Source organism: Haliotis rufescens, unplaced genomic scaffold (genome assembly GCF_023055435.1).
Source record: "Haliotis rufescens isolate VD_foot unplaced genomic scaffold, xgHalRufe1.0.p SCAF_5, whole genome shotgun sequence".
NCBI classification, from domain to species: domain Eukaryota; kingdom Metazoa; phylum Mollusca; class Gastropoda; order Lepetellida; family Haliotidae; genus Haliotis; species Haliotis rufescens.
In genome coordinates, this window is record NW_025964223.1 from 12,510,892 (window position 1) to 12,525,887 (window position 14,996).

Here is a 14,996-nt window from a genome sequence, read left to right on the forward strand (position 1 = left end):
TTAAAACTCTAGAGATTTCATATCATGTACCACCTCTCTTAAACTCCATTCAAGCACATGTCAAAATAAAATATGCAAAATATAGCAAGCCATAAATTGTCAATAAAACAAAAAAACAAGTTCCGCACATAATGCCAAAAACAGGATTGTCTTATTTAACAACAGGTATTTAACAAATTTCGATGCTTTGATTTGTTCTGCATATGCATAGAAAACAAAGGTTGATTATTGATTGGCAATGACACATATGTATGAAATATGCATGATGCATTCACTGGAGAATTTAAAGGGGTGTGTGAGACACATTACATTTTAACTGCGCCCTCAGCCAAGTCACTTTGTGATTTGGGTATTATGTGGTGCATCCCCCTTTTAAAATATTCTGATCCGCCTGTTTGTTGATTTCCGTAAGTCATGTCAACAAATTATCATTAACATTAAGTTTTTACATTCATCATCATCATCATATTAATAATAATATTATTATACACATGTATATGGATGCATGTTAGCAGTAAGACTTTGATGACAATTTTAGAAAGTTAATTTGCTCAAAATTATTTTTGCCAAGAATCGACAAATCTAAAAAAAAAGAAAAATTATGCCATTACATCAAGATTTATTTCATTCATATGTGTGACCAACTTCAATAAATATTGCACCAGGCTAACTTTAAACCAAACAACATCAACATTATGCAACACCATAATGATATGTTCCAGTACACACAAAAACAGTTATACAAAAGAAAATTGGCATAAATTATTACGACCGAAATCGATTTCGAAATGTACACATTCATCTCCATTGCATGGAAATCATGTCCGGATACTTATGTTTGAAACGCATTCCTCATTTACACGCTACTGTAACAGCAAATATATCAACAATACCTCTTAAGGAAATATATATATATCATCTATTGATTGTAAAATAGTTGTAGAAATGAGAAAGTTTTTGAAAGCAGAGAAATCTGATATACAATTATTATTGAATAACATTGTTATACGTACATATTTCACAGGAGATATCAAATCCAGAGGACATACACATTCAGGTATGAAAAGAAACGACAGATCATTAAGAAGCAAAGGTTATATAGATGCTAAATGAAGAGAGTGAGTGAGTGAGTTGGGTTTAACGCCGCTGTTAACAGTATTCCAGTTATATCACGGCATGTCAGCTTAATGTGGGAGGAAAGTCCAAAGTGATGCAGGTCTTAGACGTTTACCATTTCGGTGAAACCCACAAGCACGGGTATGGTGCTGACCAACCTAGAAACATAAGTGGGCGAACAGGGATTCAAACCCACAATCATATGTTTCTGGCATGCCCAAGGGACGCAACTCGGCACAGCGAATAGCAGTGCCTTAGACGATGGGCCACCCATGCCCCCAGAAAGATGTATGAGTTTCAAATGATTAAATATAAGCCTGTTGCCACAGCATCTAATAATATGCATAAAGATTTAATATGGTTAAAGTGGACAATATATTATGTATAGCAATACTTAGAATAAAACACTTCATCATGATCATACTCTAAAATATTATATCTACAGAAAATTTTCACATTTGATATGCCATTTCTACGAGTATGGAATAGCAACTTGTCGTAAGATGAGAATGTGGTATTGTCAGTTCACGAATGATTTGTTCTAAAGGTGGCGAGATTCCAAAGAGAACCATGAACTCATTATCGTCAGATCATATTATGCCATATATTACCCTGTTTAAACGGGTTCGTGGCATTTCTCCCTAAGGGCCACAGAATGGATTATTGTGAACCAGCCTTGTTCCATGTCCGCCAAAATGCAGAACTGTCCAAGGCCAACCCTTTCCCGGAGAAGACGGGTACTCGAGTTCAGAGCTGTACAATACAGCAACAGACATTTCATTCTGGATCTTGTTTTCACAAAAAGAAGCATTATTATTGAAACACCACGTCGCCTGAGAACAAGATGGTCCTGTGTCCATTTGACCGAAATAATGTTTTCGCATTTTCTTTCCAAATGGGTGCTTTTCTAACAACATTGCTGTAAATTTCCTGAAGCCCCTGTTGCTGGAAAGTAGTTTTTTCAGTGATTCTACGTACACAATCTCATAAGTTTCAAACCAGACTGTTCTATGTCCATGTCCATGTGTCCAATCAAATTCTTCACACAGATCATGTGACAAGGAGATGGGACCACATGTGATCAGTCAGCTGAAATACTGAATAAAAGGAGATGACTTCATTACAATAACCTGTCTCAAGTGTGTGATCTCTCCTTTGGATGAAAACTTTGGTCAAGAATAATCAGAATACGCCAACTGAATTTACTATTGGAGATAGAACAGTATGGATCTGAAAATAAATGTCCTAACTTTCTTGGTACTCTTACATAAATATAACATTTATCTGTAAATGAGAAATAAATGCATAGTGTTTTTTAAGTTAATATTATATAGCACTTCAAATTTTAAAATGTCATTTACTTGTAAAAGTGGAAATAGGACATTATGGTTGTTAGGCGCCAACCATCGACTGATGTGTATTACATATTCCATGGGAATATCATACTTACATGGAATGTGCAGATCAAATATTCTTAATTCTCAAAAAATTACTATTTAGCCCATTTCTATAACCAGACAGTCAACATTATTAACAAAAATACTTATTCCGAAATAATGTTCAAAATATCAACTAAGATTAAACCTCCCATATCGAGTAAATTCAACTTGAATACTCAATCACATATGTACATGTATTTACACTTTGTGAAACAGTGTTTACCTTTATATCTGTCAACAAGATATGTATAATATACTTAAAGCTAAAACATTTTCCATACCCTGGAAAACATTGTTTCCATCATCACCAGTAGACACAACTACCGTATTCGACACAAAAATAACCTGTTCCATGATACACCTCACATGGTTTCATGCGTTTTCTATTAATTTAACATTGCCGTATGCAATTTTCATTGATTTTTGTTATCACAAAGCCAGACCAATCAAATAACTGAAGGAAGTGGAGAAAAAATACATAATAAAAATCCCTTTTTAGTACAAAAAAGCCCAAGAAGTTATTTACTGCATTGTATCTAACATATGTTATATTTGGGATAACACTTTCTTAGTAAAGTACAGATTCTAGTACTTTTTTGGGTTGAGTCCCGTCCGGGATTCGAACCCACACCTGCCCGGGTGAGGCACCAAATCGCCGCCAGCACACAAAGTCAGCGATCTAACCCACTCAGCAACCGAGGCTTCCACTAGTGGGTTAGATCGCTGACTTTGTGTGCTGGCGATTAGGTGCCTCACTCTGGCAGTGTGGGTTTAAATCCCGGACGGGACTCAACCCAAAAAAGTACGAGAATCTGTACTTTACTAAGAAAGTGTTATCCCAAATATAACATTTGTTACATTTGACCACTTTCTAAATGGCATTGTGTATTCATGCATTGTATCTATCACCACATCTTATTGTGTATAATATAAACCAACCAATTTGGATACATTTGTTTTGGGGAAGATGCTATCCTTTTACTGCAGGTGAATCATTGCTTGAGCGAGTCAAACAAGAAACAGTCAAAATGTCAATGTAATTGCAAATTTCAACATGTTTTAGGTATGAGGTCATGAGACACGACAATTTAACCAAATTATACAGGTAATTTACCTGATCTGGCCTCCTCAGGAAGTATTCAGATGTATTACTAAGTTAAGACACAGTTCCCATCCTAGGAAACATTTGATGTATATTGGCGCTTAATATGTCGAATACAGCATGTATTGTATTATATTGCAACATGAGACAAAGCAGAGAAAACCTTCCAATGGCACTGAAATTGCAGAGTAAATAAACATTGAGCAATCAAGAATATAAGGCCTGGGGACACGAACAGAATTCGGAAACATGACAGCCGAGATATACCTTCCCATGACCCAGATACCTTGACATGATCCATATACCTTCCCATGATCCAGATACCTTCCCATGACCCAGATAACTTCCCGTGATCCCTATACCTTCCCATGACCCAGATACCTTGACATGATCCAGATACCTTCCCATGACCCAGATAACTTCCCGTGATCCCTATACCTTCCCATGACCCAGATACCTTCCCATGACCCAGTTACCTTCCCATGATCCCTATACCTTCCCATGACCCATATACCTTCCCATGACCCAGTTACCTTCCCATGATCCCTATACCTTCCCATGACCCATATACCTTCCCATGACTTAGATGCCTTCCCTGCTTCCTGTGTAGCATATAGTACCGGTACTTTCCATGACAAAAAGGCTTAAGCTTCAATTAGATCAATCAACATGGTGGTGGGATTAGCCTGGTGATATGGGTAGGTTTGATAGCACCCACCTTTTTGTAAAATATATCCATATCTCAGTGTTACTAGTATGACAGTTAGCACATACATGTGGGTAAGGTATCTCAAATACTGTGTCAGCTCTGTACACTCAGAACCAAAATGATTGGGTACTATAATGAGATCACTAGATGGGTTTACAACGGAAGTTACCTCTTCTTTGGTGAGTGAGCTAAAACAATCCTGATGAGATTCAATATTTATGAATGACATATCGGTATGGTATTCTTAACGTTCCCTAAGGGAGCAAAAGAGTTACAATGGTTGTAGACAGATCAAGATCAAGGTCATGATTATTTTCAAGGTCAACTAAATTGTAAAAACACTATAGACAGCTAAATGGCTCTCATCAGAAATTAATACCTACATACCAGTACATAATTACTTCAATTCCATTACTTCCCTATTTCCTGAAAGTCTTGTTACAGACAAACCTCGCAGATGATCAGTCTTGACACATGGAGATGTTTTCTAATGAGATAACCAAAGACATACACAGAAGTATACACGTCTTTGAAATAACGCACGCATCACTGTCAATAGGTCCGCATGCAAACATCACAAAGTTCAATCCATTAACTGAAAGCTTGCAAAATGGCAAACAGAAGCCAACAGATATGCGTGAAATAAGTCACTGTCTTCAAGCTAAGGTTAATCTAGAGCAGCACCTGAAAACACGGGTATATACAATAACAAGCACACACACCCACATAAACAAAGTAAACATATACAACGCCTTATTGCATCTCCTGCCTGTGCATCTCCTGCCTGTGCATCGTTGACTGTCTTCATGCATCCGTACCTCATTCACATGTATGGCAATTCACATTTTGTCATCTCAGCAGATTTTAATCGTAATTAGTTAGTTACTTTAAAAACAATAATATCAATAAAAAACAGACACTGCAGACAAGGATTAGTTGTGTTGATCTGAGAATATGTTAAAAACTGTACTGGAAAATGACAGCATGAAATAGTTAAGTAAAGTTTCATGTCTTTCATCACTATCACTTCAGCGAATAGTGCATGAACACCCTTCACCCTGCTGATGAAGAGAAGGTTCTACATACCGTATTCCACGTAATAAGCGCCCCGCTCTAATAAGCGCCTGCGATATTTGCTAATATATTGGCAAGTGAATAATCCCAATAAGCATCCCTTCCGATTGATCAATGTACACAAGACTTATTTATTCGTGTATAATACGCACTCGTGTGTTATATGCACCCTTAATTATGGGCATATAAATTCTGGAAAATATATCTGTCATGTATAATACGCACAGGCTTTTCTTTTGTATCATTTCAGGCTGTCATCATAAACCACAAAATTTACGATCTTTCAGCTCTGTTTTTTCTCTCACCAAAATTACATTCGAATAAGAGCCCCCTATTTCTAATTTTGAGAGCGCCCTGGTGCTTATTACGTCGAATACGGTAGTCACTTTACAAGCCATACAGCACTTCCGTGCAACTTGTATCATTGAATCAAAATCTACATATACTACTCAACAATTGATTGGGATAATCAGATATGTCATTCTACTTGAATATACACTTGACATTTTGTGAGAATCCGTTCTGTATCTTGGAAAGATAACACCATCCCTATCAAAAGTGGAGAAGTATATATACATAATAAGCAAAATCTTCTTCATCTGGTACAGTAGGTATAATAGTGATGGCTTCCTCAGACAAAAGGGGCGTTGTCGTTCTTGGACGATTGTTAATCAATATCTGGTTTTCATTAAGAAGCAGCCTGGTAGACTCGCACAAGTATCTAAGGCAATAATTATTAGTTTAAATCATAGATTATTAATAATAAGAACAAGTTGTCCCTATAAGAGACTTGAGTCCTGTACTGTCCACATATCTAGACTTGCCTATTAGGAGGACAGAATTGCTAAACAACCATTCATGGACATTTCTTTCAGTACAGCCTTGGAGCAAGGCTAGCAGCCTGGCTTCAGTGTGTTTTCCTGGCTACGCACTGGTCCATCCTCAATAATGACTTGCATGGAAATTAACAAGTGTTACACCAAGTGCTGTGCTAAACACGTACATTTATTAGAAAGGTATACTACTCAAAAGAACTCAAAGAGCAGCCGATTCTTTCATACTACTATGATTAATCCATCATTTCATAACAAACAAAAAAGTTAGGAATCATGAATATTTTGGGGAATATTGTTTAAAGTGAAGACTGAGTTTCTTTAAATGTTTAAAAAATATTGTATGATCCCTAACAACATTTGTCCAGTATATTTTATTAGCAAAGAAGAAACTGAAATCCTTGACGATGTGTTTCGCTCACAGTGAAAACCATTAGCTGATAGTGTACAACTTGCACAGGCCTACCATCAATAAATACACCCTTGATGAAAGAGGATGAGCCATCTATAGCTACCACATGTACCTGACGTTTAAGCTTCAAGGGAATGTCATGGATTGTGTTAGATCATGTGTCTGTGTTATAAAACATCCACCCATGCTCAAGGCAAATCTACATTCTTCAACTGAAAACTCCTGTTTAGCGTTTTCATTTTCATAACATATACATGTAATATGTACAAATATGTTGAAAAGATCAGCAATACTCTTCAAAACATGAAACTGAATTTGATTTGTGTATGTAGATTAGATATGTACTGGATTTATCTTTAATGATATAACTTCACATGATATACCATATTCGCCATGATAAGCGCCCTGGGCACTTAGAAAATTGACAAAGTGGGTGCTTTGTTAAACCATAAACAAGCTACCGTATATGACCGTAGATAAGACGAAAAAGATTCTGGAGAAAGGGGTCGGCTTATGGGTTACACTTTCATCAAACTCTTTTTCTGTTTGTACAAAAACTACACTGCATCGCTTCAGGTGAATGAACAATGCAGTGACAAATTTTGTCGATGAAAATCACTAGTCATGATGATTTACCATTTCGATTGTATTTCTTGTCATGCTAGGCATTGTTTTATATGCAGGGATAACGATTACTGTGTGTTTTGTCTCATAAACTAAGCCGGAAATAGCAATCGTCTGTACACAATTTCTCCCAATCTACCGGTGATTACGTTAAAACATACCCAATAACATAACGGAAAAGAATGTTGATGCAATGATTGAAAAAAATACTATCTTAAATTATAGTAATTTTTTTCAGAGATCGAGCGGGAGTGACAATATAAGTTTAAATCTTAGTGAAACTTTTTTCAATAATAGTTTTTGGCAGTTATATATGTTCCTTCTTTGATTCTGCTTCCTGTAAAAACATCTATAATATACACAAGAAGATACGGAGTGTCACATAAGTTTTCAGGTTTATTAGGAGGTGCTTACAAAGAGTATTTACAGATTGGTCAGGAGGCGCTTACCGGAGAGGGACGCTTAATCTGGCGAATACGGTAAATTTGCTAAAACATGAACATGACTTTCATGACATGAAATGGTAAAATTGTCATCAATATTTTCTAATACAATATTACAGCTGATATCTAAAACTATCACCATTACTTTGACATGGCATAATATAGGATATAAAACTGTAAAGTTGTGGTTGCTAAAGTCGAAAATTGTAAGTCTGCTTATCATAAATGTTTCCAAATAATCAATACTTGGTTGTTAACCTTAAAACATAGCACACTGTCAGTATTAATTCAGTTTCATATAGACTGATCATCTACACCTAGATACTGTTCATCTAAGACCAAAGCTTGCTATGCTTCGGACTCTTGCGATGCAAACACTTCGTCTGAATGTGTGGACGACAGACGACTTTCGGGGACATTATCCAGCGTCATACTTGCCGTTGACGCCTGAGGGGTGCCATGCAGTCCTGGTAGGCGAGCCCGTGGTTTCTTGGCACCAGTCTCAATATTTTCTACGAATACTTCAGCATCGTCCTGAATATGAGCTAAGTCCATCATTTCAGTTGACCTTCTCATTTTAGATAACGAGGGTTGTAAGAATAAACTCTCAGATTCGCAGTGTCTTAACGTAGGTGGGTGTTCACGTGGTGTTACGGTTTGCTCAAATGACGTGACTTTTTTTTCACGTGGTGTGACGTTTTGCTCACTTGGTGTGACGGTTTGCTCACGTGGTGTGACGGTTTGCTCATGTGGTGTGACGGTTTGCTCACGTGGTGTGACGGTTTGCTCACATGCTGTGACGGATTGCTCACGTGGTGTGACGGTTTGCTCACGTGGTGTGACGGTTTGCTCACGTGGTGTGACGGTTTGCTCACATGGTGTGTTGGTTTTCTCACGTGGTGAGACAATTTTCTCGCGTGGCCTGACAGCAGGGAACCTGATTGGTGGATGGTAAGCTCCATGTGGGTAGCCTGTTCCCGCAGCAGAGTAGTGTAGATTAGGGTGCCCATATTCGTGCTGGGTGGACTCGTCGGGTGAATGTCGGTTGTACACGGCACTGTGACCATTCGTGTTTTTATATGACACCTTCACAGACTGCCCTGAAGGATCTGTCACAGTCACTGAATTAGAATCTACCCCAGGGTTTTCACTTCTCTCGACTTGTCTTACCCCCTTAGGTCCATTTTGAATAACTATTTCCTCCTGATCAGCATCTACCTTATCAGCACTCTCCTTATCCACAGCCTGCTTGTTGGCAGTCTGCTTAGCTACCTTCTCGTCCTCAAACTCAACCTTTTTCCTCTTGGCATTATTTTCTACAACGACCTTGACCTCTTCATCATTGTCATTGGGCACTTCGATCTTCACGCTCTCAGATCTGACTTTCCGTAATGGAGATTGTTCTATTGTCTTCAGCTGGGGAGAGGATTGTACAGGTTTCCGACTTCCATCCCTCTCCACAAGACTTCCTGTGTGACTGAGCCCTCCAAGACTCGACACGTCGGACAAAGCCTCGGGACTCGCCAAGGGAGCAGCCACCCATTGCTTCTCAGCTAGGTCTAGACTGAATTCTGGACGTGTGCCCGAATCTGGGTTCCTGCCCACGGCATTTAGTTGTTGTATATGCTCTACAGTAAGAATCTTTTCTGGGACATTTTCCCAGCTGCCAGAGACTGATCGAGGTCCGCTGACATTCAGGGCGCCGTTGCCGGGATCGGGGGCAGTGTAGCAGGCATTGGTGAAGCTAGTTTCCACCATCACTGTCCCTCTGGTTGGTGACGGGTTGTTGGCAGAGGACAAAGACTCATGGGACAGCAGAGCCTTGCGTTCCGCTTCTGTCAGAGTCCGCACTGGCTTGGCTGGACCGACCTTCAGCAGAACCTAAAACAATGGTTCAGGAATCAGCCTTCATTCCAATGGGGTCATGATTATAAGGTGAGGTGAAATGGGGTTTAACGTCGCGTCCAAGATTATTGCACTTATATAGCGACGTGCATGCACGTTTGTGTGTGTGTGTGTGTGTGGCTGCTTGTACTAGTCCGGACTGATGCCGATTTATAGTGCTAACTCACTGAGATACCATGCCGCAGGTTAACATGAATACCCCACTCAGACACAGTGTACTGACTCCGAGCCGACCAGTCCTTGTTTTAGCCCCTTAATGCCAAACGCCAGGCAGGGTAACAACAAGTACCATCTTAAAACGTCTTTTGGTATGACGCGGCTGGGGATCGAACCCCAGACCTTCCGCTCTCCGGGCGGACGATCTACCACTTGACCATGGAGGCGGTCTTCATGATTATAAATTGCATTCAATCTTCGTTCAGGTGGAGATTTATTAGACCAGGCTAATTTTGTTGAAACAGAACTATTGGTTAGAAAGGGACCGGTCATTTATAACAGGTTGGATGAGAGTTCTTGTAAATTAATATGAAAGTCAAATCATGACCTGTTTTAAACGTGTCTTCATTTTTGTCCATATTCACTGTCATCCACCCCATAAGAAACACTACTTTGTTGGCTTCCATTTGTTTCTATATAAATAATCGAGTCTGGACCAGACAATCCAGTGATTGATATCATGAGCATCGATCCACGCAATTGGTATACGATGACATACTTTGTTGGCTTCCATTTGTTTATGTGCTGTTTTATGCCACACTCAGCAATATTCCAGCTATATGACAGCAGTCTCTATATAAATAATCGAGTCTGGACCAGACAATCCAGTGATTGATATCATGAGCATCGATCCACGCAATTGGTATACGATGACATGCATCAACCAAGTCAGCGAGTCTGACCACCTGATCCCGTTAGTCACCTCTTACGACAAGCATAGTCGCCTTTAACGTCAAGCATGGGTTGCTGAAGACCTATTCTACCCCGGATCTTCTGGTCTGGCTTCCAACTGTCTTGACAAGGGTATTTGCATGCACATAATGCGTCATGTACATGTTGGATGACAATTTAAGACACTGTTTGGGTTCAAGGTGAAACTTGGTCATTGATCATGTTAATGACAGTTAATCAATAGACAGATAGGAATATGTCCTGACTGATACCTTCTCCAGGGCCTCTAGGACATTGTCAGGCATGTGGTCGTTGATCATGGTAGGGGAGATGAGAACCTCGTCGAAGTCTCCATTTCCTGCCCACACGGCCTGGTAAACGGGCTCAGAACTCTGACACACTGGCCTGAAACATAGAGAGATACGTACAGTGCTTCTGTTCCCAAGGACAACCTGTCCTACTGGACCATCAGAGATGGCAGGGCACAATACTTTACTCAAACGTGCTCGTGGTGTTTGTGTTTCACAGGATTTCAGAAATTGACACTATCAAGATTCAGATGAGTGTCACCTCACAAATAAAAGGTTAGCTCAAGCTTAAAAGCAATGTACTATTGGATTTGGACTCTCTTATATTTAGAGGTATCAGTTTTTGTCCTAAAATTATAGGAAAATATGAATAAATTCTGATTATGTGAAAAATATTTCCCCAACCCAAAATGATTTTAAAGTAAAGGATGTTTGTTTAGATATAGGGGGTAAAAAAATACAAAACATTATCCATATATTGTCCCTACGTTATCCGTATATTGTACTTTTTCCAAACATTGTCCATATATTGTCCATACATTATCTGTACATTGTCCGAACATTGTCCATACATTGTCCATAGATTGTTCATACATTGTCTGTACATTGTTCATACATTTTCCGTACATTGTTCATACATTGTCCGTACATTGTCCAAACATTGTCCATATATTGTTCATACATTGTCTGTATATTGTCCAAAGATTGTCCATACATTGTTTATACATTGTCCGTACATATTGTCTGTACATTGTTTATACATTGTCCGTACAAATTGTCCAAACATTGTCCATTCATTGTTCATACATTGTCTGTACATTGTTCATACATTTTCCGTACATTGTTCATGCATTGTCCATAGATTGTTCATACATTGTCTGTACATTGTTCATACATTTTCCGTACATTGTTCATACATTGTCCGTACATTGTCTGTACATTGTCCATATATTGTTCATACATTGTCTGTACATTGTCAAAACATTTTCCATATATTGTTTATCAATTGTCTGTACATTGTCTGTACATTGTCCATACATTGTTCATACATTGCTCGTACATATTGTCCAAACATTGTCCATACATTGTTTATACATTGTCCAAACATTATCCAAACATTGTCCATACATTGTTCATACATTGTTCATACATTGTTTATACATTGACAATACATATTGTCCAAACATTGTCCATACATTGTTCATACATTGTTCATACATTGTTTATACATTGCCAATACATATTGTCCAAACATTGTCCATACATTGTTCATACATTGTCTGTACATTGTCCATACATTAACAGAAAATAAAATGACACATGTTAAACAATTACATGGAAAAAGTGTAATAATTGTTTGGGATCTGTGACTCTGAAAGAGTCTGCTGCAGCCTTGGTGTGTAAACTCACCAACACACCATGGAGGCCGACCTGTGAATGAAGGGTGTCAGGAGAGACATAGCAAACATATAACGCACCATCGTATTGTATTATGTCATGCATATCAAGATTACTGGACCCCAGTTATTTCCCACCATAACAACCATTTCATCCCTGATACCGTTAAGGATGCACATAATATCATGTCTCACAAATATTTATTCCACACCTGCCACACAGAAAATTGCAGACTTATAAATAAAACTTCATTATGGTTAGAGGGATACAAACCCTTAAAAAGTTAATATTCTATTATTCACCAACACCAAATAATTTAACCCTTAATCTTTAAAATGTCATCAATTTTTCATAAAAAACACCTGAACAAACTTACATAGAAATTACTAAGGGCACAATGTCAAGCCATTTTCCTGAAAAACAAACTGACGAAAGCTGTGTGGGTATTATATGACATGCATATTAATATCATACAACCAAAAATACTGTAGCCACATGCTGGACTTGGACAAGCTGCCTGCATGGTAGTGCTTACATGCCGCCCCGCTCTCTTCAAATGCTGCATTTCACTGTAAACATGCAATACCACAGGGCCTGGCTGGGTGCACTTCATGCCTTAGTGTATGGAGATATGGAGTGAGTGAGTGAGTGAAGTTTCACCGCGGCTTTGAACAGAATTCCAGTTGTATCATGATGTGTCAGCTTGGTGTTTTTTGTTTGTTTTGTTTGTTGTTTAACGCCACACTATTCTGCGGTCTGTAAATAATCAAGTCTGGACCAAACAATCCAGTGATTGACATCATGAGCATTGATCCACACAATTGGGATATGATGACATGCATCAACCAAGTCAGAGAGCCTGACCACCCAATCCCATTGATCGCCTCTTACGACAAGCATAGTCATTTTTTACGGCAAGCATGGGTTGCTGAAGACCTATTCTACCCCGGATCTTCCCGGGTGGTCAGCTTGAATAGGGACAATGGAGATATGGTGAGTGTGTTGTGTCACTGTGGATTTGAGTGAGTGAGTGAAAGGGAATTTACGTCAGCAATGTTCAGCCTGGTCAGAGAAGTAATTGACTGATTGATCATCGGGTCACGGTAAAATGCCAGATCCTAAGTTGTCACACACCAAGGAACTGTCCACACTTGGCAGCCATTGTGACCAAAAGATACCCATCTCTGCAGTCTAACAACAGGCGTGGTGAATCTTAATGTGTGACTCTGTGTGTGTGACTCTGTGTGTGTGTGTGTGTGTCTGTGTGTGTGTGCGTGTGCGTGTGCGTGTGCGTGTGTGTGTCTGTGTGTGTGTGTGTCTGTGTGTGTGTGTGTGTGTCTGTGTGTGTGACTCTGTGTGTGTGTGTGTGTGTGTGTGTGTGTGTGTGTGTCTGTGTCTGTGTGTGTGACTCTGTGTGTGTGTGTCTGTGTGTGTGTGTGACTCTGTGTGTGTGTGTGTGTCTGTGACTCTGTGTCTGTGTGTGTGTGTGTCTGTGTGTGTGTGTGTGTGTGTGTGTGTGTGTGTGCGTGAGGGGTTGAGGGATGAGTTTTATGGCTCATTGTTCAAATGTGTCAAAGTGTTATAAGGTAACAAAAAAAATAGGAACGATTCACACAGTGAGATTTCAGACTAAACAGTTTTGTGTAACTCAACAGTTGTGAGTAAAACAATATGAGATCAGTTATAAATCAGATGTTCAAAACAAAACAAAATCATAGCAACTTCTAGATGAATTATTGTGCACTGGTGTTCATAATGACTTGACATGGCTACTGCCTACTCTTATACACCACTGTGTATGGCTTCCAAAAAACGACAGTTATTTGACATATATTCTCAAAAACATTATGATATACAATACTATGAAAATCATAATCAATACAAGATCTTTTTCTGAAATACATCCTTGAAAATAGCTACTGATATATAGCTTTGAATCGTTTTAGAACATAGTCAATGTGTGTGGTTGTTTTTGCAATAACATCTGTTTTAGGTCAACAAAACCAACAAGACCAACAGGAAGCCTGCAGATATCAGTCCAGTCTGTGCCAAAACTCTTGAGTCAACTAGCCTGACGAAAGGCTCTTCATCATTGTCATCACGTTTCAGTCTTATCATGAGGACTATTAGGCTAAAAAAACAATAGTCTTGGTTCTCAGGCACTGCCCACATCATCATAAAGTTAATTGCACGTTTCGCTTTTGTTTCCATTTTGATTTTTTTTCGTGCATTGTGTCTAGGTTTTAGGATTTATATATTTTTTTGAAAATCGAAATAAAAACAAAATGGGCAGCAGACTATATGATGATGTGTTTGGTGCCTGAGAACGAAGACTATCATTTTTTTTTTAGCCTTATCAGCTGAGCTTAGTCGACCAAACAGAATTTTACAAGACTTCGTTTTTGGACTTGTGGCAGATGTCGCAGACTGTCAGTAGTGTTGACCATATATAATTAGAAGAACTACTTCAGCAGAACTTTTGTTGCAAAGTCCTATAAGACTGCTAACTAGTATGTAATGTCTAGTGAAAACTAACTGATGCTGAGTTTGGTGATGATGTAAAATGTCCCCTGCTCAAACAGAATCAACATAATGATATCAATAATAAGGAATGCGAGAGTATGGACAAAGAAGGGCAAATGGACAGGATGAAACTTACTTCTTGGAATAGCGACGGTTATGAACATGCCTGAAATCAACATAGTCACTAGTCATATCATTCAAACACAGAAAGAACGAAACACA

The 14,996-nt window shown here is 38.8% G+C and overlaps 1 protein-coding gene across 15 annotated transcripts in view; it reads right to left on the reverse strand.

Annotated features, from left to right (window-relative positions):
- Positions 1–7,731: 7,731 nt before the first annotated feature.
- LOC124138229 (diacylglycerol lipase-alpha-like) overlaps positions 7,732–14,996 on the reverse strand; it is a 177,374-nt gene continuing 170,109 nt past the window's right edge. For 11 of the 15 annotated variants that reach the window (XM_048384141.1, XM_048384139.1, XM_048384152.1 and 8 more), the window contains 3 exons: positions 14,911–14,940; positions 10,818–10,950; positions 7,732–9,633 (listed from right to left, as the gene is read on the reverse strand). In XM_048384141.1, coding sequence (XP_048240098.1) covers positions 8,101–9,633; positions 10,818–10,950; positions 14,911–14,940 — 1,696 coding nt within the window. In that variant the 3' untranslated portion in view covers positions 7,732–8,100. Of the gene's footprint in view, positions 9,634–10,817; positions 10,951–14,910; positions 14,941–14,996 lie in introns of those variants that run through there. The other 4 variants (XM_048384140.1, XM_048384154.1, XR_007218345.1 and 1 more) reach the window with 3 other exon arrangements.